We start from the raw sequence: 27,738 nt of genomic DNA, 5'->3' as shown, positions 1-27,738 counted from the left end.
TATAAATGCCCCAGTGTGAAAGCCAGGCCCTTATTTGCATGGTCGCATCCTGCTGATTGGCTGGTTGGAGATGTAGTAACACTTCAAACAAAAGTGAGAGAAACAATCGGAAATTACCGGCAAAAACTTCCAGAAACATCTCACACTGCAGACCAGCCAAGAATAAACAATTAAAAATAAACCCAGCCAATCACACAAAACAGTTTCTCCACCATTTTATTTATCAGTATATAATATTTCCTGTGTATACAATCAACATTTTAATATCAAACTCTCAAAAAATATTTCTCCAATAATGTGGATAAATTTATCCCAAGAATTTTTATTCCTGGAATTTCTTTCTTTCCTAATCCTAGTGAATCTGTGACACTGAGCCCACTGCAGGCTGTGTACTGACAGTATTCCCAATGTTCCGATAGGTGACACATTCCAATGAATGGATGATGAAGGAATGGCTGATAGAAACAATCTGGATGGTGTGTGACTGGGAGCTAACTTGGAATTGAAGATGTTGCCACAATGATGCTGCTGCTGTGTTTCTTGGTGGTAGAGAAACCAGGGGAGGGCAGTGTGGCGCAAATAACCTTCAGCGAGCTGCTGCGGTGCATCGTGTAGACCAGCCACCAGAGTGCGCTGCTGGTGGAAATGGGAAACACCACCAACCCCCAGTGAACTGCTCTGTCCCCACCGGTGCCCAGATTCTCAAATGTTGCTGCAGGCTGACCCACCCAGGCAAGGAGCAAGTGTTCAAGTGCACATCTAACATGCCTTTTAGATTGTGAGGAAGCTGTGAGGGGTTAGAAGGTGAACCAGTTGTCCCAGATGAATGGTTGTTAACCAGGTCTAATTGTAGACCAGCATCAGCTTCATCATGAGCAGGGGTGGAGGGCGAGTGTGAAATCATCAGCAAATACCCTCCTTATTGACACAGATCCAGGAGATTATTGAAGCAGCGGAAGATGGCTGAGCCTAGGAGACAACTCTGATGTCCTGGTGTTCTGGTCATTGGCCCTTTGAACACATTTGAATTCCGTTCTGCAAAGGCTCCTTGGCGCTATCATCAGCTGATTTCAAATTGGTCACCAACCCCAGTCCGGCTCCGAAATCTCCAGTGATCTCTGGCCACTCGCCACAGCACCGTGTCCCATTCAAACCCCTTCCCAGGGATCCAGGAGGAGGCAGAGCACAGGTTTCTCTCCATCACCGGGGCCTCTAGAATTGAGCCCAGACTAATCCATACCTCAACAATCTCTCCACAATCCACACTGACACCCAGGAGAAAGGATTAGTCACTGACCAATATTTCACAATTATTAGTCCTTAATACTGCAAAGCAAAATCAACCGTTACAAATACTTCCCTCCATGAAAGGACATGATAAATGCAATGTGCTTTTATGACAGAAATGGTTGTAGCAATATTCACAAAGCAAATAATGTCTTATTAGGCAAATTACAGACTTCATTCCATGAACAATGTTCTCAACACAGTGTCGCATTTGGGCAATTTCAGTCTCTGCAGTAATATCAGGGTCTGAATGTCCAGTAATATCAGGGTGTGAGTGTCCAGTAATATCACGGAGTGAGTGTCCAGTAATATCACTGAGTGAGTGTCCAGTAATATCACGGAGTGAGTGTCCAGTAATATCACGGAGTGAGTGTCCAGTAATATCAGGGAGTGAGTGTCCAGTAATATCAGGGTCTGAGTGTCCAGTAATATCAGGGTCTGAGTGTCCAGTAATATCAGGATCTGAGTGTCCAGTAATATCAGGGTCTGAGTGTCCAGTAATATCAGGATCTGAGTGTCCAGTAATATCAGGATCTGAGTGTCCAGTAATATCAGGATCTGAGTGTCCAGTAATATCAGGGTGTGAGTGTCCAGTAATATCAGGGTGTGAGTGTCCAGTAATATCAGGGTCTGGGAGGGTCTGAGTGTCCAGTAATATCAGGGTCTGAGTGTCCAGCAATATCAGGGTCTGGGAGGGTCTGAGTGTCCAGTAATATCAGGGTCTGAGTGTCCAGTAATATCAGGGTCTGAGTGTCCAGTAATATCAGGGCCTGGGAGGGTCTGAGTGTCCAGTAATATCAGGGTCTGGGATTTACGATCTCACTCTGATATTGTTGAGAGATTGAAGCCGTTGAAATGTGCAGGAAAGGCAGAGATGATTGTGATTGGGTGAGGTTTTGGTGACTGCTGCTTGTCCCACTGGTTAATTGTTGCTGGTTTTGAGGTTTAAGAACGATGAACAACAGCATACTCCGCTGTGCTTTCAGTCAGTGATACTGCCGGCTGCCTGGTGCCTGGGCAATGGAATCGAAGCTCAGCATATTTGCATTCCTCTTCACCTGACTGTAATCCAATAGAAATATTGATCAGTATTTATTTCCACACAGAATGGAAGAATGTCTTTCAACAGATCAAACGGTGGTATTATTATTAATAACTGAATGATTTCTTCTTCTTTGCCTTTCTCACTGGAAGATGCTGACAGGCCGCTGGGATGTGCTTTTTATTGACTCTGGTCGCTCTGCGACAGCTGTGAATTTGTACACAGCAAGATCCCACAAATAACAATGTGACAATGACCAATCAGTTGTCATGTTTTTTTTCGGGATAAATATCACCCAGGACATTAAAGGATGATTCCTTTGCCCATCTTCCAAATAGTCCCAGGGAATATTTTACATTTCATGTCCTTATACCTGAGGGACTGCAGCGGTTCAAGAAGGCAGCTCACCCCCACCTCGTCAATGATAGAATCCCGCTGCCAGCGAACAGCGCGCGGCCGAGGAACACGTGTCTGGGGGGCCCGAGAATCCAGCCCCCAGTGTTGGAATGTCAGTTATTGTTTTTAATGGCATGGTCTGTCTTAATGGCTGCCAAAGAACCCCCCTGGAATTGACAATTAACTCCGACATGTCTCATTCATTCAGCTTTTGATTATTGTTGGAGATTTGGAAAAAAATATTCTCAGAAATGTCTTTTTCACTTTTTCTCTCAGTCTCTTTATCCCTCCTCTCTCTCTTTCTTTTCTCTTTCACTTTATTTGGAATCCTGCACCTGATTTGTTGTGGAATGAAATATTCTTCACAGGCTCTTCTAGATTCCGAGCCTCCAAAGTGTCATTCTCAACGGGAAAAACGGTGTGTATCCTCATGGAATCTTGTGCCTCTCAGAAATAAAAGTGATTGGTGTAGTTACCGGCGTCACTCTGGTGGAGACTCTGAGACTGCCTCACGCCCGGCCAGCCTTGGTGTAAATGATGCTGGCGGGACGTCACGCTGAGTCAAGATTCCGTGAGGGAGGGGTAAGGTCTGGAGAGAGTGCTGGGTAATGGTGTGCTGATGTATTACATAGAACATAGAAAATACAGCACAGAACAGGCCCTTCGGCCCACGATGTTGTGCCGAACCTTTGTCCTAGATTAATCATAGATTATCATTGAATTTACAGTGCAGAAGGAGGCCATTCGGCCCTTTGAGTCTGCACCGGCTCTTGGAAAGAGCACCCTACCCAAACTCAACACCTCCACCCAACACCAAGGGCAATTTGGACATTAAGGGCAATTTATCATTGGCCAATTCACCTAACCCGCACATCTTTGGACTGTGGGAGGAAACCGGAGCACCCGGAGGAAACCCACGCAGACACGGGGAGGACGTGCAGACTCCGCACAGCCAATGACCCAAGCCGGAATCGAACCTGGGACCATGGAGCTGTGAAGCAATTGTGCTATCCACAATGCTACCGTGCTGCCCTCAAGAACAAATAAATCTACACTATATCATTTTACCGTAATCCATGTACCTATCCAATAGCTGCTTGAAGGTCCCTAATGTTTCCGACTCAACTACTTCCACAGGCAGTGCATTCCATGCCCCCACTACTCTCTGGGTAAAGAACCTACCTCTGATACCCCTCCTATATCTTCCACCTTTCACCTTAAATTTATGTCCCCTTGTAATGGTGTGTTCCACCCGGGGAAAAAGTCTCTGACTGTCTACTCTATCTATTCCCCTGATCATCTTATAAACCTCTATCAAGTCGCCCCTCATCCTTCTCCGCTCTAATGAGAAAAGGCCTAGCACCCTCAACCTTTCCTCGTAAGACCTACTCTCCATTCCAGGCAACATCCTGGTAAATCTTCTTTGCACCTTTTCCAGAGCTTCCACATCCTTCCTAAAATGAGGCGATCAGAACTGTACACAGTACTCCAAATGTGGCCTTACCAAAGTTTTGTACAGCTGCATCATCACCTCACGGCTCTTAAATTCAATCCCTCTGTTAATGAACGCGAGCACACCATAGGCCTTCTTCACAGCTCTATCCACTTGAGTGGCAACTTTCAAAGATGTATGAACATAGACCCCAAGATCTCTCTGCTCCTCCACATTGCCAAGAACTCTACCGTTAACCCTGTATTCCGCATTCATATTTGTCCTTCCAAAATGGACAACCTCACACTTTTCAGGGTTAAACTCCATCTGCCACTTCTCAGCCCAGCTCTGCATCCTATCTATGTCTCTTTGCAGCCGACAACAGCCCTCCTTACTATCCACAACTCCACCAATCTTTGTATCGTCTGCAAATTTACTGACCCACCCTTCAACTCCCTCATCCAAGTCATTAATGAAAATCACAAACAGCAGAGGACCCAGAACTGATCCCTGCGGTACGCCACTGGTAACTGGGCTGCAGGCTGAATATTTGCCATCCACCACCACTCTCTGACTTCTATCGGTTAGCCAGTTTGTTATCCAACTGGCCAAATTTCCCACTATCCCATGCCTCCTTACTTTCTGCATAAGCCTACCATGGGGAACTTTATCAAATGCCTTACTAAAATCCATGTACACTACATCCACTGCTTTACCTTCAACCACATGCTTGGTCACCTCCTCAAAGAATTCAATAAGATTTGTAAGGCAAGACCTACCCCTCACAAATCCGTGCTGACTATCCCTAATCAAGCAGTGTCTTTCCAGATGCTCAGAAATCCTATCCTTCAGTACCCTTTCCATTACTTTGCCTACCACCGAAGTAAGACTAACTGGCCTGTAATTCCCAGGGTTATCCCTAGTTCCTTTTTTGAACAGGGGCACGACATTCGCCACTCTCCAATCCCCTGGTACCACCCCTGTTGACAGTGAGGACAAAATGATCATTGCCAACGGCTCTGCAATTTCATCTCTTGCTTCCCATAGAATCCTTGGATATATCCCGTCAGGCCCGGGGGACTTGTCTATCCTCAAGTTTTTCAAAATGCCCAACACATCTTCCTTCCTGACAAGTATTCCCTCGAGCTTACCAATCTGTTTCACACTGTCCTCTCCAACAATATCACCCCTCTCATTTGTAAATACAGAAGAAAAGTGCTCATTCAAGACCTCTCCTACCTCTTCAGACTCAATACACAATCTCCCGCTACTGTCCTTGTTTGGACCTACCCTCGCTCTAGTCATTCTCATATTTCTCACATATTACAGTGAGGTTCCTGATCTCGCACCGTGTGATTCTCACTCCTCCCCCGGCGCGGGGGGGCGGGGGGGGGGGGGGAGATTCCAAACACCAATCACACCGGAGAGAATTACATTTTTCACTTCACTCCAGAGTTTGGGTCCACGGTGATTTTCTCACGGACGGAGAGGCTCAAAAAATCACACCTCAAAAAATCACACCTCAAAAAATCACACCTCAAAAAATCACACCTCAAAAAATCACACCTCAAAAAATCACACCTCAAAAAATCACACCTCAAAAAATCACACCTCAAAAAATCACACCTCAAAAAATCACACCTCAAAAAATCACACCTCAAAAAATCACACCTCAAAAAATCACACCTCAAAAAATCACACCTCAAAAAATCACACCTCAAAAAAATCACACCTCAAAAAAATCACACCTCAAAAAAATCACACCTCAAAAAAATCACACCTCAAAAAAATCACACCTCAAAAAAATCACACCTCAAAAAAATCACACCTCAAAAAAATCACACCTCAAAAAAATCACACCTCAAAAAAATCACACCTCAAAAAATCACACCTCAAAAAATCACACCTCAAAAAATCACACCTCAAAAGATGACAGCTCAAGTTTCAGGTTGGAAACCCACAGAAACTGTCCCCAACTTTAACCTGGTCACATAGAAGGTGCTAGAAACTTTTCAAAAAATATCTGAAAATATAAATAAGCCGTGATGATGCAAGTCGGTGTTTGAGAGAGAGAGAGAGAGGAAGAAAGAGAAATAAAGAGCTTGTGACAAAATGAAGGAGAGAGGGTGGTGGCACGCGTGAGGGAGAGAGCAGTGATGCAAGAGTGGGTGTGTGAGGGTGTATGAGGGTGTGTGTGTGTGAGAGGGTGTGTGTGAGACGGTGTGTGTGAGATAGAGGGTGTGTGTGTGAGAGATGGTGTGTGTGTGGGATAGAGGGTGTGTGTGTGAGATAGAGGGTGTGTGTGTGAGATAGAGGGTGTGTGTGTGAGATAGAGGGTGTGTGTGTGAGATAGAGGGTGTGTGTGTGAGATAGCGGGTGTGTGTGTGAGATAGCGGGTGTGTGTGTGAGATAGCGGGTGTGTGTGTGAGATAGCGGGTGTGTGTGTGAGATAGAGGGTGTGTGTGTGAGATAGAGGGTGTGTGTGTGAGATAGAGGGTGTGTGTGTGAGATAGAGGGTGTGTGTGTGAGATAGAGGGTGTGTGTGTGAGATAGAGGGTGTGTGTGTGAGATAGAGGGTGTGTTTGAGATAGAGGGTGTGTCTGAGAGTTAGAGGGGGTGTGTGTGAGATAGAGGGTGTGTGTGTGTGAGATAGAGGGTGTGTGTGTGTGAGATAGAGGGTGTGTGTGTGTGAGATAGAGGGTGTGTGTGTGTGAGATAGAGGGTGTGTGTGTGTGAGATAGAGGGTGTGTGTGAGATAGAGGGTGTGTGTGAGATAGAGGGTGTGTGTGAGATAGAGGGTGTGTGTGAGATAGAGGGTGTGTGTGTGGGATAGAGGGTGTGTGTGTGGGATAGAGGGTGTGTGTGTGGGATAGAGGGTGTGTGTGTGGGATAGAGGGTGTGTGTGTGGGATAGAGGGTGTGTGTGTGGGATAGAGGGTGTGTGTGTGAGATAGAGGGTGTGTGTGTGGGATAGAGGGTGTGTGTGTGGGATAGAGGGTGTGTGTGTGGGATAGAGGGTGTGTGTGTGGGATAGAGGGTGTGTGTGTGGGATAGAGGGTGTGTGTGTGGGATAGAGGGTGTGTGTGTGGGATAGAGGGTGTGTGTGTGGGATAGAGGGTGTGTGTGTGGGATAGAGGGTGTGTGTGTGGGATAGAGGGTGTGTGTGTGGGATAGAGGGTGTGTGTGTGGGATAGAGGGTGTGTGTGTGAGATAGAGGGTGTGTGTGTGGGATAGAGGGTGTGTGTGTGAGATAGAGGGTGTGTGTGTGAGATAGAGGGTGTGTGTGTGGGATAGAGGGTGTGTGTGTGGGATAGAGGGTGTGTGTGTGAGATAGAGGGTGTGTGTGTGGGATAGAGGGTGTGTGTGTGGGATAGAGGGTGTGTGTGTGGGATAGAGGGTGTGTGTGTGGGATAGAGGGTGTGTGTGTGGGATAGAGGGTGTGTGTGTGGGATAGAGGGTGTGTGTGTGGGATAGAGGGTGTGTGTGTGGGATAGAGGGTGTGTGTGTGAGATAGAGGGTGTGTGTGTGAGATAGAGGGTGTGTGTGTGAGATAGAGGGTGTGTGTGTGAGATAGAGGGTGTGTGTGTGGGATAGAGGGTGTGTGTGTGGGATAGAGGGTGTGTGTGTGGGATAGAGGGTGTGTGTGTGGGATAGAGGGTGTGTGTGGGATAGAGGGTGTGTGTGTGGGATAGAGGGTGTGTGTGTGGGATACACTCTGGTGAGGTGGAGACTCTGAGACTGCCTCACGCCCGGCCAGCCTTGGTGGAAATGATGCTGGTGGGACGTCACGCTGAGTCAAGATTCCGTGAGGGAGGGGGTAAGGTCTGGAGAGAGTGCTGGGTAATGATGTGCTGATGTATTACAGTGAGGTTCCTGATCTCACACCGTGTGATTCTCACTCCTCGTGGGGGGGGGGGGGGGGGGGGGGGAGATTCCAAACACCAATCACGCCGGAGAGAATCACATTTTTCACTTCACTCCAGAGTTTGGGTCCACGGTGACTTTCTCACAGACGGAGAGGGGCTCAAAATCACCCCTCAAAAAATCACCCCTCAAAAAATCACCCCTCAAAAAATCACCCCTCAAAAAATCACCCCTCAAAAAATCACGTGCCAAAAAAAATCACCAGTCAAAAAATCACCCCTCAAAAAAATTATCCTCAAAAATCACCCCTCAAAAAAATCACACCTCAAAAAACTATCCTCAAAATATCACACCTCAAAAAATCACCCCTGAAGTTTCAGGTTGGAAACCCACAGAAACTCTGTCCCCAACTTCAACCTGTTCACATGGAAGGTCCTGGAAACTTTTCAAAATATGTCTGAAATATATAAATAAGCAGTGATTATGCAAGTCAGTGAGTGTGTGAGAGAGAGAGAGAGAAAGAGATGGCGACAGAATGATGGAGAGCGGGTGGTGGCACGCGTGAGGGAGAGGGCGGCAATGCGAGAGTGGGTGTATGAGGGTGTGTGTGTGTGTGTGTGTGTGTGAGGATGTGTGTCTGTGTGTGTGTGAGAAGGTGTGTGTGTGCGTGAGAGTGAGTGTGAAAGCGTGTGTGTGAGAGAGTGTGAGTGTGTGTGAGTGTGAGAGAGTGTGTGTGAGTGTGTGAGAGAGAGTGTGTGTGAGTGTGTCTATATGAGTGTGTGTGATGGTGTGGGCAGTTGTGAAACTTCCTCCCCAGGTTTAAATTAACCTTCTGAGTTACTGTTAACTCCAGTTTTCTGCAGTTTATCAGTAAATTGGTTCACAGAACCCAATGGATTTGAAAAATATGCCACCAGCAACTTTAAAAATAATTGAAAACACGTTGTGCAGACAGACAGGTGGAGCGGGGAAATCAGAGCAGGTTGTCTATCACTCTCCTGTCTGGAACAGAAGGATTGATTTGTAAACTTACAGTAACATTCAAACTCCTCCTCTTTAATTGATGTGGTGCCTATTTTGGGAAATGGCAGCAAATCTAAAATGCAGCAAAGAACAGCAGCTAAGTCCCATTTCCATTTCCTTACTGGTGCACGATCAATGACCACTAAAGCGAGGTTGTAGTCCAACTGAAGACTTTAATAAGCGAGATGTTTCCCCCAGCAGCTCAGGTACAGAGTGAAGGCTGCTGAGGCGGCACGGGCTCTTATACCCCGCCTCGCAGGGCGGAGCTATCACACATTCTAACCAATAGAAAGCATACAGTTTCCACCAATGGTGCTTTAGCCTATCAGGTACCGTAATACCTATAATACCACACTTACCAAAAGAGCAGAAGGAGTTTCTTGAACCTCTTGATTGCTGCTCCGTGTTTTATCTGAAAGAAAACACAAAGATGTTTCTTCAGAATAAATCCATGTAAAGGCCGACCTCAGGAAACTTGGAATGACAGCAAATGAAAATTCCGGAGTGACTTAGGCAGTTTTCCCGGGAGACATGAGGCCTCCTCTCCGTTATAAAGTTCATCAGAGAAATCAGCAACTCACAGAACAGGAGGAGGCCATTCGGCCCATTGAACCTGTGCTGGTTCTTTCAAGGGCCATTGTGCCCAATCCCACATTCCTGCTTTTTATCCGGAATCCTGTAAATTCCTGAGACACACACAGAAACATGGAAAATAGAAGCAGGAGGAGGCCATTCGGCCCTTCGAGCCTGCTCCCCCATTCATTATGATCATGGCTGATCATCAAGTTCAATACCCTGATCCCACCTTCCCCCCCATATCCCTGGATTCCTTTATCCCCAAGAGCGAAATCTAATTCCTTCTTTAAATTACACAATGTTTTGACCTCAACTATGTTAGCCGTTTAGCTGCTGTTGTATAGTCAAAAGTTCTGCTCCTTTTCCACAAACACCTTTAATTTACTTCAACAGACTCTGCACAAAACTCTAACATCACATCACCTGACACAAAGGCCACCTGAAGCCTCTTTACATAATCAGTGTCAATTATTGGATACTTAACATAAATGAGACAACTAATTGGAATGTCTCTTAACCCATTACTTAACAAACTACTTTCTGTGGTAGCGAATTCCACAGATTCACCACTCTCTGGGTGAAGAAATTTCTCCTCACCTCAGTCCTAAAAGGTTTACCCCTTATCCTCAAACTATGACCCCTAGTTCTGGACTCTCCCACCATCGGGAACATTCTTTCTGAATCTACCCTGTCTAATCCTGTTAGAATGTTGTAAGTTTCTGAGAGATTCCCTCTCACTCTTCTAAACTCCAATGAATATAATCCTAACCCACTTAGTCTCTCCTCATAGGACAGTCCCACCATCCAGGATTCAGCCTGGTAAACCTTCGCTGCTCTCCCTCCACAGCAAGTACCTGCCCAACTCTCTTCTAAGATGATTTCTGGAATCAGCTTCCTCCACATTTTCCAGGCGAACGTTTCAGATCCCGACAATTCTCTGAGTTAAAAACATTTCTCTCCATCTCCCCTCTCGATCTTTACCCAATGTTTTTAAATCTCTGATCTCTAGTTGTTAACCCACTCGCCAGAGCAAATAGTTTTTCTCTCTCGATTCAATCAAAAACTCTCACATCAAACTAATCGGTCAACTCTTAACCATCTCTATTCCCAGGAATTGCTCTGAGAACTGACAATGTGATCACTCTACAAGGATATTCCAGACGCTGGTGAAATATAGGAGGCCGTTCCGTGGACTTTCTATGTCTGAAAGTTTATCTTTTTGGGGTCACTCGATGTAACATTGCCACCCTGAGGGTATGTCTCACACTCTGCAGCTACAGGGCTGGGGACAGCCTCCAACCATCTTCATTCTGTCCGATGTAACTTTACTGCAATTAACGGTAATCTTTGCAAATCAGACAAATAAATTGGTCAAATTATTAGCATGTTAATTACTTCCCAAAACTAACAGCATCAAAGGGGTATCTGGGATCGAGCGTAATTCCCGGTGAGCGTTGCAACAATGGTTGAATTAGTTTACTCACCGTCCACTGTTGCATACACAGGGTTCTGGTCTTCATCAGGGATCCTAAAGAAATGCCACACATTAGCTTCATTGCAGCGTTACTGCAGAACAACAGGTCACACTCTTGGCGGAGACGGAGTTCAGATTTTCCAACATGGGCCTTTGATTCCAGTTTTTAAGGACGATGACACGGATGAGCCAGATATCCGGAATCATTTCCTAACTAAGCAGAATTTGCTGTCCAATGAAGAAAGGAATCTAACCTCTCTTCATAACTTCAACGTTCCATCCCAGGCAACATCCTGGTGAATCTCCTCTGCACCCCCTCCAGTGCAATCACATCCTTCCTATAATGTGACGACCAGAACTGCACATAGTGCTCCAGCTGTGGCCTCACCAAAGTTCTATAAAACTCCAACATGACCTCCCTGCTTTTGTAATCGATGCCCCGATTGATAAAGGCAAGTGTCCCATCTGCCTTTTTCACCCCCCCCTATTAACCTCCCAACTCAATAAACACAAAGCACACTTTGAGAAAGGGCTGGAAACAGTGCGGACTTCTCCTGGGAAATCTGATCCATCTCATTTGTATCAAAGCAATGCAAACTGTGCAGATGTCCATGGTCACACCACCCAAACCAGAGTGGTCAGGATTCCCCTGGGCTCCCAGTGAATCCACAATGAATACTGGGATTTTCCGCTATCTGGGCCATGCACTCACTGCTGTCTCGTTACAACCTGGAAATTTCAACACCCATTTTGCACAATATTCCCTGGAACATTTTAATGTTTTGAATGTTAGTTACGAAACACCGAGACGTCTGTTGTTCACTGACAGTGAAAGTTATATCAGTTTTTGAAGACATGCTCAAGAGCTCTCCACTCCAAGCTGATTAAGCTGTCAGGCGTTAGTGAGGAAACAGGAGAGATTCAAAGAACAAAGAACAAAGAAATGTACAGCACAGGAACAGGCCCTTCGGCCCTCCAAGCCCGTGCCGACCATACTGCCCGACTAAACTACAATCTTCTACACTTCCTGGGTCCGTATCCTTCTATTCCCATCCTATTCATATATTTGTCAAGATGCCCCTTAAATGTCCCTCTCGTCCCTGCCTCCACTACCTCCTCCGGTAGTGAGTTCCAGGCACCCACTACCCTCTGCGTAAAAAACTTGCCTCGTACATCTACTCTAAACTTTGCCCCTCTCACCTTAAACCTATGCCCCCTAGTAATTGACCCCTCTACCCTGGGGAAAAGCCTCTGACTATCCACTCTGTCTATGCCCCTCATAATTTTGTATACCTCTATCAGGTCGCCCCTCAACCTCCTTCGTTCCAGTGAGAACAAACCGAGTTTATTCAATCGCTCCTCATAGCTTATGCCCTCCATACCAGGCAACATTCTGGTAAATCTCTTCTGCACCCTCTCTAAAGCCTCCACATCCTTCTGGTAGTGTGGCGACCAGAATTGAACACCATACTCCAAGTGTGGCCTAACTAAGGTTCTATACAGCTGCAACATGACTTGCCAATTCTTATACTCAATGCCCCGGCCAATGAAGGCAAGCATGCCGTATGCCTTCTTGACTACCTTCTCCACCTGGTGAATTCACTGGGATTGGGTCTGGTGTCAGCAAAACAAATACAAAGAAAGACGGGAGACATTTTTTATCATTAGCAGAACCCAGATTGCAGAGCAATATGATCAAAGGTCTTCAAAATTCTTTAAACTTGGGATAGAAGAGATGGAAGCAGACTTTTACAGGGAGGGTGAAGATTGAGGAGCTCTGGATACAAGGGGACACGGGCACTGAACCAGCACACAGGGCGAGGGGGGCAATTATCCAGCACTAATGTCCGAAGGGCGAGGTTTAGTGCTTCAACTGTTAAAACCATCCTGGCTCTCAGCAGCAGCAGTTAGGTGCCTGTTGGTCAATACTGGGGTGGTTGTGATGCCAGGACAGTTGGAGATGACTGGCACCAGTCAAGCACTGGCACATGTGTTGGTCTCAACAGTAGCAGGTCACACACTTGAACGATAGGCTGCAAGGGGAATGTGGCTCCTCACTAAAAGCAGCAAGTTATAAAATAATCACCCCGTGCAGTAACAGTATCAGACACAAGACGAGTCATATTTACCCTTGTGTGGAGTTCTTTGCAGAGTGCAACCTCTTTTTTACAAGATAACGTGTGAGCAGAGCGAAGCAGAAAAAGACAACAAAGGCCAGGATTATACCCGTGCTTAAAACAATCGCATCTGCTGTCCCGGGATTCTGGTCGGATGATTGTTCTGTAAAGTATCAGAATGTTACACACACGGCAGCTTCAGTATATTCAGCTTCAGATATTAGTTCAGCCTCAATCAGAATATTACATCCAGTTCTGGGAATCGCACATTAGGAAGGATGTGAAGGTATCGGAGAGAGAGCAGCAAAGATTCAAAACAATGGATCCAGGGATGAGGGACTTCAGTTCCGGGGATATATTGGAGAAGTTGGACCATTCTCCTTGGAGAGAAGAAGGATCAGAGGATGTTTGATAGAGATGTTCAAAATCACTGGAGTTCTGACCAGAGCAGACAGGGAGAAACTGTTCCCCTTTCTGAATAGATTAAGACAGAGGGCAAAAAAATAATTTGCAAAAAAGGCAAATGCAAAATGAAGAAAAAACTTCTTCCACACAGCGAGTGGTTAGGATCCGGAATGTACTGTCTGTGAGTGTGGTGGAGACAGATTCACACAGCGAGTGGTTAGGATCTGGAATGTTCTGTCTGAGAGTGTGGTGGAGACAGATTCAAATAGCGAGTGGTTAGGATCCGGAATGTTCTGTCTGAGAGTGCGGTGGAGGCAGATTCACACAACGAGTGGTTAGGATCCGGAATGTACTGTCTGTGAGTGTGGTGGAGACAGATTCACACAGCGAGTGGTTAGGATCCGGAATGTACTGTCTGCGAGTGCGGTGGAGATAGATTCACACAACGAGTGGTTAGGATCCGGAATATTCTGTCTGTGAGTGTGGTGGAGACAGATTCACACAGCGAGTGGTTAGGATCCGGAAAGTTCTGTCTGAGAGTGTGGTGGCGACAGATTCACACAGCAAGTGGTTAGGATCTGGAATGTTCTCTCTGAGAGTGTGGTGGAAACAGATTCACACAGCGAGTGGTTAGGATCTGGAATGTACTGTCTGAGAGTGTGGTGGAGGCAGATTCACACAGCGAGTGGTTAGGATCCGGAATGTTCTGTCTGAGAGTGTGGTGGAGACAGATTCACACAGCGAGTGGTTAGGATCTGGAATGTACTGTCTGAGAGTGTGGTGGAGACAGATTGACACAGCGAGTGGTTAGGATCTGGACTGCACTGTCTGAGAGTGTGACGGAGACCGATTCACACAGCGAGTGGTTAGGATCCGGATTGTTCTGTCTGAGAGTGTGGTGGAGACAGATTCACACAGCGAGTGTTTACGATCTGGAATGTACTGTCTGAGAGTGTGGTGGAGATAGATTCACACAGCGAGCGGTGAGGGACAGACAGAGTCAGGTACAGAGAAGATGCCAAGGAGTGTTGACCAAGTTGGAGGGAAGTACCAGGGGCAGTCTGTTAACCACCCATGGTGGGGACTTCAAACCTGTTCAACCACCAAAACCACCTCCTTCTCAACTAAACCCTCAGATTCTGTCTCAGTTAGAGACTGGGGGACAATGCATGTTGGCCATGTTACAGAAACAGGTAAAACTGTTGTGGCCCACGGAATGCCAAGGAGAGTGTGAGCGGAGAAGTCTCCGGCCGCGTTGGATGACGAATCGGTGCCGGCCAACCCAGATTTTTCCAAACTGCAGAGCTGAGCAGAATCCTCTTGAATCTCTCCCCCAGAAGAGGGGGATTCTCTCCATCAAATCTCAGCTTGAACCCCCTTCAGGTACACAGAGCAGTTAGTGAGTACTCAAAACCTGAATATAGAGCTGGGGAGGGGGATCTTTCCGGTTCCTCTTACATTAAAAGTACCAGACCTCTCAAAGGCCTCAGGAAAATGCTGCTCTAATATTCTGTGTAACTGAGACAAGTTGTTGGTGAGTCTGCTGAAGCTGACCACATATCAGAAACTCAGCAGGTTTGAAGTGCATCTTCCGTGGGTAACGCTCAGCTCAACACAAGTTGAAGCCTGTCCCCAGAGGGTATCCCATAGCGTGAGAATCTGGCCTGAATGGTCCAGCTTGAGGGTCCAAACCATCCGATGGTTCAACACCTTGCATTCTGAAGAGATCACTGCCTACAAAGACCTCAACCTCAGCAGCAAGGATCCTCAAATATCTCACACCTAGTTTAATCCCCATCATTTTGATCCTTTCCCTTCCCCCCTGTGTGTCTGTCTTGTGTGTATGTGGGTGGCGGGTGGGGCGGTGTTTGGGGAATAGTTAGACAAGTAGATCAGTGTTACATTATTTCCATTATCTGTTCACCTTTTACTCTTTTTATAAATAAACAGTTCTAATGTTTTACTTTCAAATCTGGTGCCTGTAACTCATTGGAGAAGTCAAGGGTCAAAGATCTGAGGAAAATACACAAATGACTGGTTAATTCACTTATGTTGGGACTCTGGGATCTGTGTGGCTGGAACTGACCGTGCGCTGGCCCAGGGTGTCGTAACAAAATGTATCGCCGTCCCTTCACTGTCGCTGGGTCACAATCCTGGAACTCCCTCCCTAACAGCAGTACCTACACCACATGGAGTGCAGCGGGTCAAGAAGGCAGCTCACCACCACCTTCTCCAGGGCAGTTAGGGATGGCATCTTGCCAATAAAGTATGAATATAAAACAAAACAGCTCGAGGCACCACATTGGCAAAAACCCGAGTAAACAAAGGAGTCAAAGAATTTAAGTTCAGGAAGATAAGTTCAAGAAGATTCTATCTGTGAGTAAAACCACATGAGAATCATGGAAACTGTACTTACTGGTTACATTCAGCTGTGATCCATTCCCACTGATATCTCCCCACACGGAGCAGTAATAGACGGCAGTGTCACTGGGCTGCACGTTGCTGATTGTCAGGATGAAGGTTTTATTGGACGTGTCTCGGGAAGGATGGAAACGCTCAGTGAAACCTGGACTCCATTGTGTGTTGTTCTTTATATCATGTGTTAAAACCCTCTCCATATCTTTCCCTGGCAGCTCCCGGTTCCAGTGAACATCGGTGTGTGTCACTGCGGCGTTCCGCATGGTGCACTGTAACCGTGCAGTCTGACCCTCTGGGACACGTTCCAGACTCGGAGACTGGATAAGGACTGGAGCATTCGCACCTTTAAGAGAAAAATATCAACAAGTTAAACACCAGTCTGAAGGTTCCAAAGTGTTTAAAGGGAATGTTCGGTGTTAAAAAGCGAGAACCAGATTCTAAGACTGAAACGATGGGCTGATTCATTGAAATAAAGCAAAATATATTTGTGTGAGTAAATTAAAAATCAGTTGCTTGGTTGTTTAGGATTGAATCTTGTCAAAAACAGACACATTGTTGAAGTTTTTCATTTTGTACTCATTGAGAAAAACACAGGAATGTTTAATTTCAAAGAATCATAATTTATTCTACTGGGGAAATGGTGCCAATGGGCGGCACTGTAGCACAGTGGTTGGCACTATTGCTTCACTTCTCTCGGGTCCCAGGTTTGATTCCCGGCTTGGGTCACTGTCTGTCGGAGTCTGCACATTCTCCCCGTGTCTGCGTGGATTTCCTCCGGGCGCTCCGGTTTCCTCCCACAAGTCCCGAAAGACGTGTTGTTAGGTAATTTGAACATTCTGAATTCTCCCTCTGTGTACGCGAACAGGCGCCGGAATGTGGCGACTAGGGGCTTTTTACAGTAACTTCATTAGTGTTAATGCAAGCCTATTTGTGACAATAAAGATTATTAAAAAAGAAAGTCAAATCTGATTGGCTGAAACGTTGCCATGGAGAATTACCCCGAATTAGAGGCTCCCAAAGCTCCTGTTGAATTGAAAGAAAGGAGCACGGCTTGAACATATTCCTTTTGTTTGCAGACAGCCGGTCTCTGTCTCGCTTTGAGCAAGTGTAAATGAGTCACACATCAGCTCATGGTTAAAAGTATCTGAGTGAAATGTCAATTAGTTGAAACATATTGTTACAACACCCTGGACCAGTGCGCGGTCAATTCCAGCCCCACTTGACCCGGAGTCACAACATGATTGATGTTAACTTTTATTTTACAATACCCGAGGTCTTCAGCTGCCCAATAATTACAGTCACCAGGTTTGAAAATTTAAACATAATTTACTTCTTATTAAAAATAACTATAATTAAATAAGCAACAAATACAACTGGTTAACTATTATGGAATATCTATGTAATATCTAGCACCCCCACCCTTGTGTTCCTTACTTCTGCTCAAATTAAAGGTCATGGACCAAAAAAGGTAGAGACCAAATAATAGAAATAGGAACTGAGGGAACAACAGGAATGCCGCTGGGAATGTGAAGAGGAATAGCAACGTCAGTGAGCAGAGTGATGTGCGTCTGGATGGACGGCAGCTCCTGATTACACCTCCCAGTCTCAGGCTCTCCCCACACCCTGTCCCCACTCATGGAGCCACACATCTCCCAATCCCTCCTCTCACATTCCAGCTCCTCTGCTTCTCTGGTCTCTGCTCCGGTGCTGCAGAAATGTTGCCGGAAAATCCCTAATCCCCTCCCCATCCTGCTCACTGCTTCCCTCGGAATGATCACTTTCCCTGACACTGAATCCTCACAATCATTCTGCCGCTGTGTACAGTCAGCCTCCCCCCCACCCCCACCTCACCCCTCCACCTCACCCCTCACGCCACCCCCCCCCCTCCCAACCTCACCCCCAAACTGAGTGTATCCCGTTCTCCAATCAGGATTCAGTTCCCAACACTGAGGAAAATAATGGTTGATCTGGGAGAGCTGCCAGAGCCAAGGCCACGGCCCCACGGCTGCCTCAGCTGTACGGGGCGGGGTGGGGGGCATCGCTGGGATGCCCCAGATCCAGGGGGGAATAGATTGCACACATGTCCACTTGCACACACCGGGTACCACGGAGTTCCCTTCACCAACAAAAAGGGATTCCACTCTCTGAACCTCCAACTTGTGAGCGACCACCACATGGAGATCGTGCTCGTGTGTGCACACTTCCCCGGGAGTGTGCACGACAGCTGCATCCTGGGACAGTCAGACATCCCCGACATCTTCGAGGGACACCCCAGGGTGAAGGGGTACCTGCTGAGGACCTTTGCTGTTTGGAGGACAGTGTTAATAAGTTTGCAGATGACATGAAGTTTGGTGGAATTGTGGCTAGCGATGAGGACTGTCAGAGGATACGGCAGGATATAGATCGTTTGGAGACTTGCGCAGAGAGATGGCAGATTGACTATAATCCGGCTAAATGTGAGGTTATGCTTTTTGGAAGGTTTAAAATATTTGGGAAATATACAGTAAATGCCAGAATCCTTGAGAATATTGACAGGCAGAGGGATCTGGGTGTACAGGTACACAGGTCAGTGGAAGTGGCAAAACAGGTGAAGAAGGTTGTCAAGAAGTCATACGGAATGCTTGCCTTCATCGGTCCGGCAATTGAGCATAAAAATTGGCACGTCATGCTCTAGTTGTATAGAACCTTAGTTAGGCCACTTGGAATACAGTGTTTAATTCTGGTCGTCACACTACCAGAAGGATGTGGAGGGTTTGGAGAGGGTATAGCAGAGGTTTACCAGGATGTTGCCTGGTATGGAGGGCATTAACTATGAGGAGAGGTTGGAGAAACATGGTTTGTTATCACGAGAGCGGCGGAGGTTGAGGGTCAACCTGATAAAAGTCTCCAAAATTATGAGGGGCATGGACAGCGTAAACAGGCAAAAGCTTTGTCCCAGGGTGGGAGAGTCAATTACTGGGGGACACAGGTTTAATGTGCAAGGGGCAAAGTTTTGAGGACATGTGCAAGGGAAGTTTTATTTTACAGAGGGTAGCGGCTGCCTGGAACTCGCTGTCGGAGGAGATGGTGAACTCAGCTACGAAAGTGACGTTTATGGGGCATCTTGACAAATCCATAAATAGGATGGCAATAGAGGGATAAGTCCCCCGGAAGTATAGAAGGTTTCAGAGCGAGGCCAGCAGCGTGGGTTCAATTCCCGTACAGTCTGAGGTTATTCAGGAAGGCCCCGCCTTCCCAACCTTGCCCCTCGCCTGAGGTGTGGTGACCCTCAGGTTAAATCACCACCAGTCAGCTCTCCCCCTCAAAGGGGAAAGCAGCCTGTGGTCATCTGGGACTATGGTAACTTTACAATTACTTACAATGTGGTTAATTCTGTGTTTAAATTAAAGTTTGCTTTACGATAAAAGATGCCTATTGGTCAGACTCACCACTCCTGGGGTGAAATATCCTTTCCTCACAGTTTTATGAATTGTAAATTGTTTGGGGTTTCCTGTCCGGGATCCTAACAAAAGTTGGGGTCTGGTCCGGGACCGTCACAACTCCCCACCATCATTCATGACAGGATGTGAAAAGACAGCTGTGCTTAGATCTGACCGTCTGTCCACTCCTCCCCACACAATCCATGCTCATTTCACACACACATTCTCAGCAACGGAGCCATTTCTTTGTCTCCACTTCCTTACCTTGCAGGTCAGCTGTTCGGGAGAGAGAGGGAGCCAGGACCTTGGAAACAGCGCGGGAGTTTCAAAAAGCGCGGGAGCTGCGAGGCAGAGGGGACAGTTTAAAAGGGCGCGCTGTGGGTGAGGTAAGTACTGCTTAAAAACTTCCTTACCTTGCAGGTCAGCTGTTCGGGAGAGAGATCAGTTTTGGGAGCAGGCCTATTGGCTGACTGTAAATCAGGAAGGATACAAAGGGTGTGGCTGAAGTGCCTATAGAAACAGAGTGCTGAAGGCAAACAGAGTGTATCTGAGTTTGGGTAAGGCTGAGTTCGGGTAAGAGGGGAGTGACAAAAAAAAAAAAAAAAAAAATCAAGTTAATTAAGTAAATTAATTAACTAGTTAAGGGAATTTGGTGCTCACCTGAAGGAGGTGCAGAGAAGCAGACCTGTGAGGGAGTCTCTGGAGCAATTACATCGCAGCCAGCAGGTAAGTGTTTGGCTTGTAACTGGTAAGTGATTTCTCTCTCTTTGACTTTCTCTTAGCTGTGTAGTGTAGTTCAAATTTAATTTAACTTCAGGTTTAAGTCATGGCAGGAGAGCTCAGACCCGTGTCATGCTCCTCTTGTGAGATGTGGCAAGTCAGGGACCCTTCTGGTGTCCCTGACTCCTTCATCTGCAAGAAGTGTGTCCAACTGCAGCTCCTGTTAGACCGCTTGACGGCTCTGGAGCTGCGGATGGACTCACTTTGGAGCATCCGCGATGCTGAGGAAGTTGTGGATAGCACATTCAGTGAGTTGGTCACACCGCAGATTAAAGTTACTGAGGCAGATAGGGAAAGGGTGACCAACAGACAGAGGAGGAGTAGGAAGGCAGTGCAGGGATCCCCTGCGGTCATCTCCCTCCAAAACAGATTTACCGTTTTGGAAACTGTTGGGGGAGATGGCTCACCAGGGGAAGGTGGCAGCAGCCAGGCTCATGGCACCGTGGCTGGCTCTGCTGCACAGAAGGGCGGGAAAAAGAGTGGCAGAGCTATAGTGATAGGGGATTCAATTGTAAGGGGAATAGACAGGCGTTTCTGCGGACGCAAACGAGAATCCAGGTTGGTATGTTGCCTCCCTGGTGCAAGGGTCAAGGATGTCTCGGAGCGGCTGCAGGGCATTCTGGAGGGGGAGGGTGAACAGCCAGCTGTCGTGGTGCATATAGGCACCAACGATATAGGTAAAAAACGGGATGAGGTCCTACAAGCTGAATTTAGGGAGTTAGGAGTTAAACTAAAAAGTAGGACCTCAAAGGTAGTAATCTCAGGATTGCTACCAGTGCCACGTGATAGTCAGAGTAGGAATGACAGGATAGCTAGGATGAATACGTGGCTTGAGAGATGGTGCAAGAGGGAGGGTTTCAAATTCCTGGGACATTGGGACCGATTCTGGGGGAGGTGGGACCTGTACAAATCGGACAGTCTGCATCTGGGTGGGACCGGAACCAATGTTCTCGGGGGGGTGTTTGCTAGTGCAGTTGGGGAGGGTTTAAACTAATGTGCCAGGGGGATGGGAACCGATGTAGGAAGTCAGTGGGGACAGAAACAAAAGGCAGGAAGGGAGAGTGTGTAAAGCATGACCAGAGAAAGCAGGGCAGAGAGCAAGGAAGGTCTACATTAAACTGCATTTATTTCAATGCAAGGGGCCTGACGGGCAAAGCGGATGAACTCAGGGCATGGACGGGCACATGGGACTGGGATATTATAGCTATGACTGAAACATGGCTAAGGGAGGGGCAGGACTGGCAGCTCAATGTTCCGGGGTACAGATGCTATAGAAAGGATAGAACAGGAGGTAAGAGAGGAGGGGGAGTGGCGTTTTTGATTAGGGAGAACATCACGGCAGTACTTAGAGGGGATATATCCGAGGGTTCGCCCACTGAGTCTATATGGGTGGAACTGAAAAATAAGAAGGGAGAGATCACCTTGGTAGGACTGTACTACAGGCCCCCAAATAGTCAGCGGGAAATTGAGGAGCAAATATGTAAGGAGATTACAGATAGCTGCAAGAATAATAGGGTGGTAGTAGTAGGGGACTTTAACTTTCCCAACATTGACTGGGACAGCCATAGCATTAGGGGCTTGGATGGAGGGAAATTTGTTGAGTGTATTCAGGAGGAATTTCTCATTCAGTATGTGGATGGACCGACTAGAGAGGGGGCAAAACTTGATCTCGTCTTGGGAAATAAGGAAGGGCAAGTGATAGAAGTGCTAGTGAGGGATCACTTTGGGACAAGTGACCATAATTCCATTAGTTTTAAGATAGCTATGGAGAATGATAGGTCTGGCCCAAGAGTTAAAATTCTTAATTGGGGCAAGGCCAATTTTGATGGTATCAGACAGGAACTTGCAGAGGTAGATTGGGGGAGACTATTGGCAGACAAAGGGACGGCTTGTAAATGGGAGGCTTTTAAAAATGTGTTAACCAGGGTGCAGGGTAAGCACATTCCCTTTAGAGTGAAGGGCAAGGCTGGTAGAAGTAGGGAACCCTGGATGACTCGAGATATTGAGACTCTGGTCAAAAAGAAGAAGGAGGCATATGACGTACATAAGCAACTGGGATCAAGTAGATCCCTTGAAGAGTATAGAGATTGTCGAAATAGAGTTAAGAGGGAAATCAGGAGGGCAAAAAGGGGACATGAAATTGCTTTGGCAAATAATGCAAGGGAGAATCCAAAGAGATTCTACAGATACATAAAGGGGAAAAGAGTAACTAGGGACAGAGTAGGGCCTCTTAAGGATCAACAAGGGCATCTATGTGCAGAGCCACAAGAGTTGGGTGAGATCCTGAATGAATATTTCTCATCGGTATTCACGGTGGAGAAAGGCATGGAGGTTAGGAAACTAAGGGAAATAAATAGTGATGTCTTGAGAAGTGTGCATATTACAGAGGAGGAGGTGCTGGAAGTCTTAAAGCGCATCAAGGTAGATAAATCCCCGGGACCTGATGAAATGTATCCCAGGATGTTGTGGGAGGCTAGGGAGGAAATTGCGGGTCCCCTAACCGAGATATTTGAATCATCGGCAGCCACAGGTGAGGTGCCTGAAGATTGGAGAGTGGCGAATGTTGTGCCCTTGTTTAAGAAGGGCAGCAGGGAAAAGCCTGGGAACTACAGACCAGTGAGCCTAACGTCTGTAGTAGGTAAGTTGCTAGAAGGTATTCTGAGAGACAGGATCTACCAGCATTTAGAGAGGCAAGGACTGATTCGGGGCAGTCAGCATGGCTTTGTGCGTGGAAAATCATGTCTCACAAATTTGATTGAGTTTTTTGAGGGAGTGACCAAGAAGGTAGATGAGGGCAGTGCAGTAGACGTTGTCTACATGGACTTTAGCAAAGCCTTTGACAAGGTACCGCATGGTAGGTTGTTGCAGAAGGTTAAAGCTCACGGGATCCAGGGTGAGGTTGCCAATTGGATTCAAAATTGGCTGGACAACAGAAGGCAGAGGGTGGGTGTAGAGGGTTGTTTTTCAAACTGGAGGCCTGTGACCAGTGGTGTGCCTCAGGGATCGGTGCTGGGTCCACTGTTATTTGTGATTTATATTAATGATTTGGATGAGAATTTAGGAGGCATGGTTAGTAAGTTTGCAGATGACACCAAGATTGGTGGCACAGTGGATAGTGAAGAAGGTTATCTAGGATTGCAACGGGATCTTGATCAATTAGGCCAGTGGGCCGACGAATGGCAGATGGAGTTTAATTTAGATAAATGTGAGGTGATGCATTTTGGCAGATCGAATCAGGCCAGGACCTACTCAGTTAATGGTATGGCGTTGGGGAGAGTTATAGAACAAAGAGATCTAGGAGTACAGGTTCATAGCTCCTTGAAGGTGGAGTCGCAGGTAGACAGGGTGGTGAAGAAGGCATTCGGCATGCTTGGTTTCATTGGTCAGAACATTGAATATAGGAGTTGGGACGTCTTGTTGAAGTTGTACAAGACATTGGTACGGCCACACTTGGAATACTGTGTGCAGTTCTGGTCACCCTATTATAGAAAGGATATTATTAAACTAGAAAGAGTGCAGAAAAGATTTACTAGGATGTTGCCGGGACTTGATGGTTTGAGTTATAAGGAGAGGCTGGATAGACTGGGACTTTTTTCCCTGGAGCGTAGGAGGCTTAGGGGTGATCTTATAGAGGTCTATAAAATAATGAGGGGCATAGATAAGGTAGATAGTCAACATCTTTTCCCAAAGGTAGGGGAGTCTAAAACTAGAGGGCATAGGTTTAAGGTGAGAGGGGAGAGATTCAGAAGGGCCCAGAGGGGCAATTTCTTCACTCAGAGGGTAGTGAGTGTCTGGAATGGGCTGCCAGAGGTAGTAGTAGAAGCGGGTACAATTGTGTCTTTCAAAAAGCATTTAGATGGTTACATGGGTAAGATGGGTATAGATGGTTATGGGCCAAGTGCGGGCAACTGGGACTAGCTTAATGGTAAAAACTGGGCGGCATGGACTGGTTGGGCCGAAGGGCCTGTTTCCATGCTGTAAACTTCTATGATTCTATGATTCTAATCAAACCATCCATTCGACTGACTCTTGCTGTTTGCAATTGGGAGCCACCTCCTGCCCACTCCCAGCTCCTGATCCTGCAATCAGTCTTCACTCTCACCCACAACACTGGCACTCCACTGATCAACATCATAACTGATATCTGTGTGAATGTGATGGGCACTGTCTATCCCTCCTCAGAATCTTTCACCTCTCCACTCTGTTTAACACCACTGAGCACAGGTTCCTGTTTAAAAGTCTCCAATCCACATTCCAGCCCCTGGCACTGCTCTCTCACGGTCCCACTCCTGCTGCTCACATCATCCACATTATATCAGCACCAAAGGATTTCTCCTCCAGTGTCTGAATGATCGCCTCTGCTGTGTCCCCAGGGCACCATCCCTGGCTCCCTCCTCATCCTCATTTCACCCTCAGAAACCTGGTCAACATTCCCAACTTCACCATCACACAGATCAGTCTCTCCACCTCCTCCATTGATCCCAATGTTCTTTCCACTCTCTCCAAATGTCTGTCCAACATTCGGACTCGGCTAAGACAAAGTTTCTCTGCAGCTCAGTAAACAGCCACACGGCACTAACCTCCCCAGACACCCCCTCAGGATAAAGCCAGAGATGTGGAACTTTGGGGAATTGCTGAAGCTGAGCTCAGCTTCTTCCCCAAAATGAACCCATCAGTAAGATCACTTTACATCACCTCCTAGCTCCTCATCATCACAAACTCATCTCCAATTCACTCATCTGGAAGAGGTTATTGCTGTGGGTAATTGGAATGAAAACTCTACTCACTGGTTACATTCAGCCGGCTTCCACTCCCATAGACCCTTCCCCACACTGAGCAGTAATAGACGGCAGTGTCACTGGGCTGCACGTTGCTGATTGTCAGGATGTAGATGTTGGAGTCGATGTGGAAGGCAGGAAACGCTTAGAGAAACTTGAATACCGGCCTACATGATTACCTGTATTAAGTGCTAAAATCAACTCCCACTGTTTCCCTGGCAGCTCCCGGTACCAATAAACGTTTGTGTATTTCACTTTGGCATTCCGCATGGTGCACTGGAACCGTGCAGTCTGACCCTCTGTGACACGTTCCAGACTCGGAGACTGGATAAGGACTGGATCAGTCGCACCTTTAAGAGAAAAACAAATTCAGTGAGTTAAATTCTGAGCTGAAAGTTTCCTGTGAGTATTTAAAGGGACAGTCCAGGCAGTAGAAGTTCTGTGTTAAAGAGAGGAAACAGCTTCTGAGACTGAGCTAGTTGTGTTAGTTTGTGAATGATTTCTATCCTGGGGGTTACTCTGTGCTGATCTCAGCAGTACAGATGTGTTGATATAATTGTGAAATGCAATATTGTTCTCACACTGTGGAACAGCTCTCTCAAACACACTGACCTTTCCCAGTTAGAGTCTAAATGAATTCCTGGCATGTGAGTGTCGCTGGCTAAGCCAGCTTTTATTACCCATCCCTAATTGCCCTGAAGGAGGCGGTGGTGAGCTGCCTTCTTGAACTGCTGCAGTCCATGGAGATTGGAGTTATCTTTACTGAACCAATAGTGGGAGAGTGTTTCTCACAATAGGAAGTAGGTTTGGGAATTAGAATGGGAAGTGTCTGCAACATTCGAAGAGGCAGTCAGACATTTAAAGGGACAGGACCGCTCCACGGATCAACAGAGCCACAGCCTATTGGGTTTGTGAAAACTGAGGCCTCTCCCCAGGTTAGGGTCCGGGGGGTCAGATTGGGAGAATGGTGTCTCTATCCCTCCATTCCTCAGGTACAGGATCTTTACCAGCTGCTACTGCCATCTTCAACACAGAGGGCATGGGAGTGGGGGTAACTGAGAGAGACTGGAAATAAACCTGAGGGAGCCAAACCCTGTCCCTCCAACTGACATTTTTAATATTGGTAAAGGGCACGGAGCCAGTGGTGGTCCCAGGAGAGGCAAATTGTGGGAAACACAGCTCAGGTAGTGAGTGAGCCAGTGTGTCTCTCTGGAAGGTGTTGGGTGGCACAGTGGTTAGCACTGCTGCGTCACTCCGCCAGGGACTCTGGTTCAATTTCAGCCTCGTGTGACTGTGAGGAGTTTGTACATTCTCCCCGTGTCTGCGTGGGTTTCCTCCGGGAGCTCCGGGTTCCTCCCACAGTCCAGAGATGTGCAGGTTAGGTGGTTTGGCCATGTGCGGGGATACCGGGATAGGACAGGGATAGGGTGGGGGAGTGAGCCTGGCTGCAGTGCTCTGTCACTCAGACTCCGTTGGGCCGAATGGCCTCCTTCTGCACTGTAGGGATTCTATGATCCCTCTCCCATCCCAACCGGGGAGAGTTTGGTGACGGGAGGGAGCAGAGAATCCAGCAGGAGAGGAAAAGCCGGAAACCCCCGGGTATAAAAAAGTTTGTAATTCCCCTGAAGGCGGATTATTCGTGGCTCAGTTATCCTGCTGCCTGGTGGTGTGATTGCAATTTGCAACCATTTGCATCTCATGAATATTCAATTTAACAGCAGCTCGTCAATATCCCATCAGGCCTTCCTATCGTGCATCACACCAGCGGGAAATCATGTCGGACTCGAACCCGATTGAAAAAGAGAAGCATGAACGAGATGGACCTCAGTTCACTCGAGATGTTGAGGTGAGTAACACACAGATCCTGCCCACCATAGCGCTGCGTCACTCCTGTTACACTCAGCACCTCTCTGCTGAGGCCACTAGTTTGTGCCCTTTAGTTGTTGGGTTGGGTTACTGCGTTCTGGGGATGGGGTGGAGATCTGGGCTTCAGCGGGGTGCTCTTTCAAAGAGCCTGTACAGACTCAATGGGCTGAATGGCCTCCTTCTGCACTGTAAATTATCTCGCTCCAAGCAGAGCTGGTCTTTATGGACAGAATGTGCTGTGGGACCCATGGACCCTCCACTCCAATGGACCCCTGTCTCTTGGACCTGTCCACACACCAGCCCCTAAGCATGGAGATGATTGGTGCACTCGGTGACCCTCTCCACTCCACAACCGGGTGCCACCCTGCTGTCAGGGTAACACACGGCCCACCCAATGAGACACCCATAGGTGACCCCTTTGAGGAAGAGGCCAGGGGCCACAGAGCCTGTCGCTGACACGGATTGCAGCAGCCACCGGTACCCCTGTTGACAGGGACGGGTGGTGTGTGGTGAAGATAGAGACTCATCAGTGCCACTCTCTGATTGGGACAGGGGAGCAATGAGGATGGCAACATATCGGGGGGGTGGGGGCTGAGGGGGGGATTGGGGGTGTGTGTGGTGAGGGTGATGCTGAAGTACAACTCGGGGTCACCGTGTAACTTGGTGGCTTTTGATGGACAAGGGAACGCCCATCCTGCTGACACAGGGTTACACAGTTAGCCCAGTCAGCTCTCACAGAGGTTGAGGCTGAGGGGGTTCCAGAGTACGAGGACGTTAGGAACAGAGAACTGATGGGAATGATGGGACATCCTCACAGACCTCCGGATGAGGAATGGTCCTTGGTTCATCAGATTGTGGTACC

At 47.3% G+C, this 27,738-nt stretch overlaps 1 protein-coding gene across 1 annotated transcript; it reads right to left on the bottom strand.

Moving 5' to 3' along the window:
- Positions 1-200: 200 nt before the first annotated feature.
- Positions 201-25,355, bottom strand: LOC140428421 (uncharacterized). The gene is made up of 6 exons (XM_072514852.1): positions 25,020-25,355; positions 16,032-16,376; positions 13,223-13,373; positions 11,104-11,147; positions 9,403-9,455; positions 201-2,349 (listed from the first exon to the last, which is right to left on the bottom strand). Exons 2-6 carry the CDS (start codon positions 16,294-16,296, stop codon positions 2,233-2,235), a joined length of 630 nt encoding a protein of 209 aa, XP_072370953.1. The 5' UTR covers positions 16,297-16,376; positions 25,020-25,355; the 3' UTR covers positions 201-2,232.
- Positions 25,356-27,738: the final 2,383 nt, after the last annotated feature.

Source organism: Scyliorhinus torazame, chromosome 1 (genome assembly GCF_047496885.1).
Source record: "Scyliorhinus torazame isolate Kashiwa2021f chromosome 1, sScyTor2.1, whole genome shotgun sequence".
Taxonomy (NCBI): domain Eukaryota; kingdom Metazoa; phylum Chordata; class Chondrichthyes; order Carcharhiniformes; family Scyliorhinidae; genus Scyliorhinus; species Scyliorhinus torazame.
The sequence above is the reverse complement of the archived record's forward strand: the minus strand, read 5'-3'. Positions and strand labels throughout refer to the sequence as shown.

Coding starts and splice junctions, on each gene's coding strand:
- LOC140428421 (XM_072514852.1), bottom strand. CDS start 16,296: ATGCGGAACGCCGCAGTGACACACACCGATGTTCACTGGAACCGGGAG. Junction 13,374..16,031: donor ATCACAGCTGAATGTAACCA/GTAAGTACAGTT, acceptor GATACTTTACAG/AACAATCATCCGACCAGAAT. Junction 2,350..9,402: donor AAACTCCTTCTGCTCTTTTG/GTAAGTGTGGTA, acceptor ATTGGATTACAG/TCAGGTGAAGAGGAATGCAA.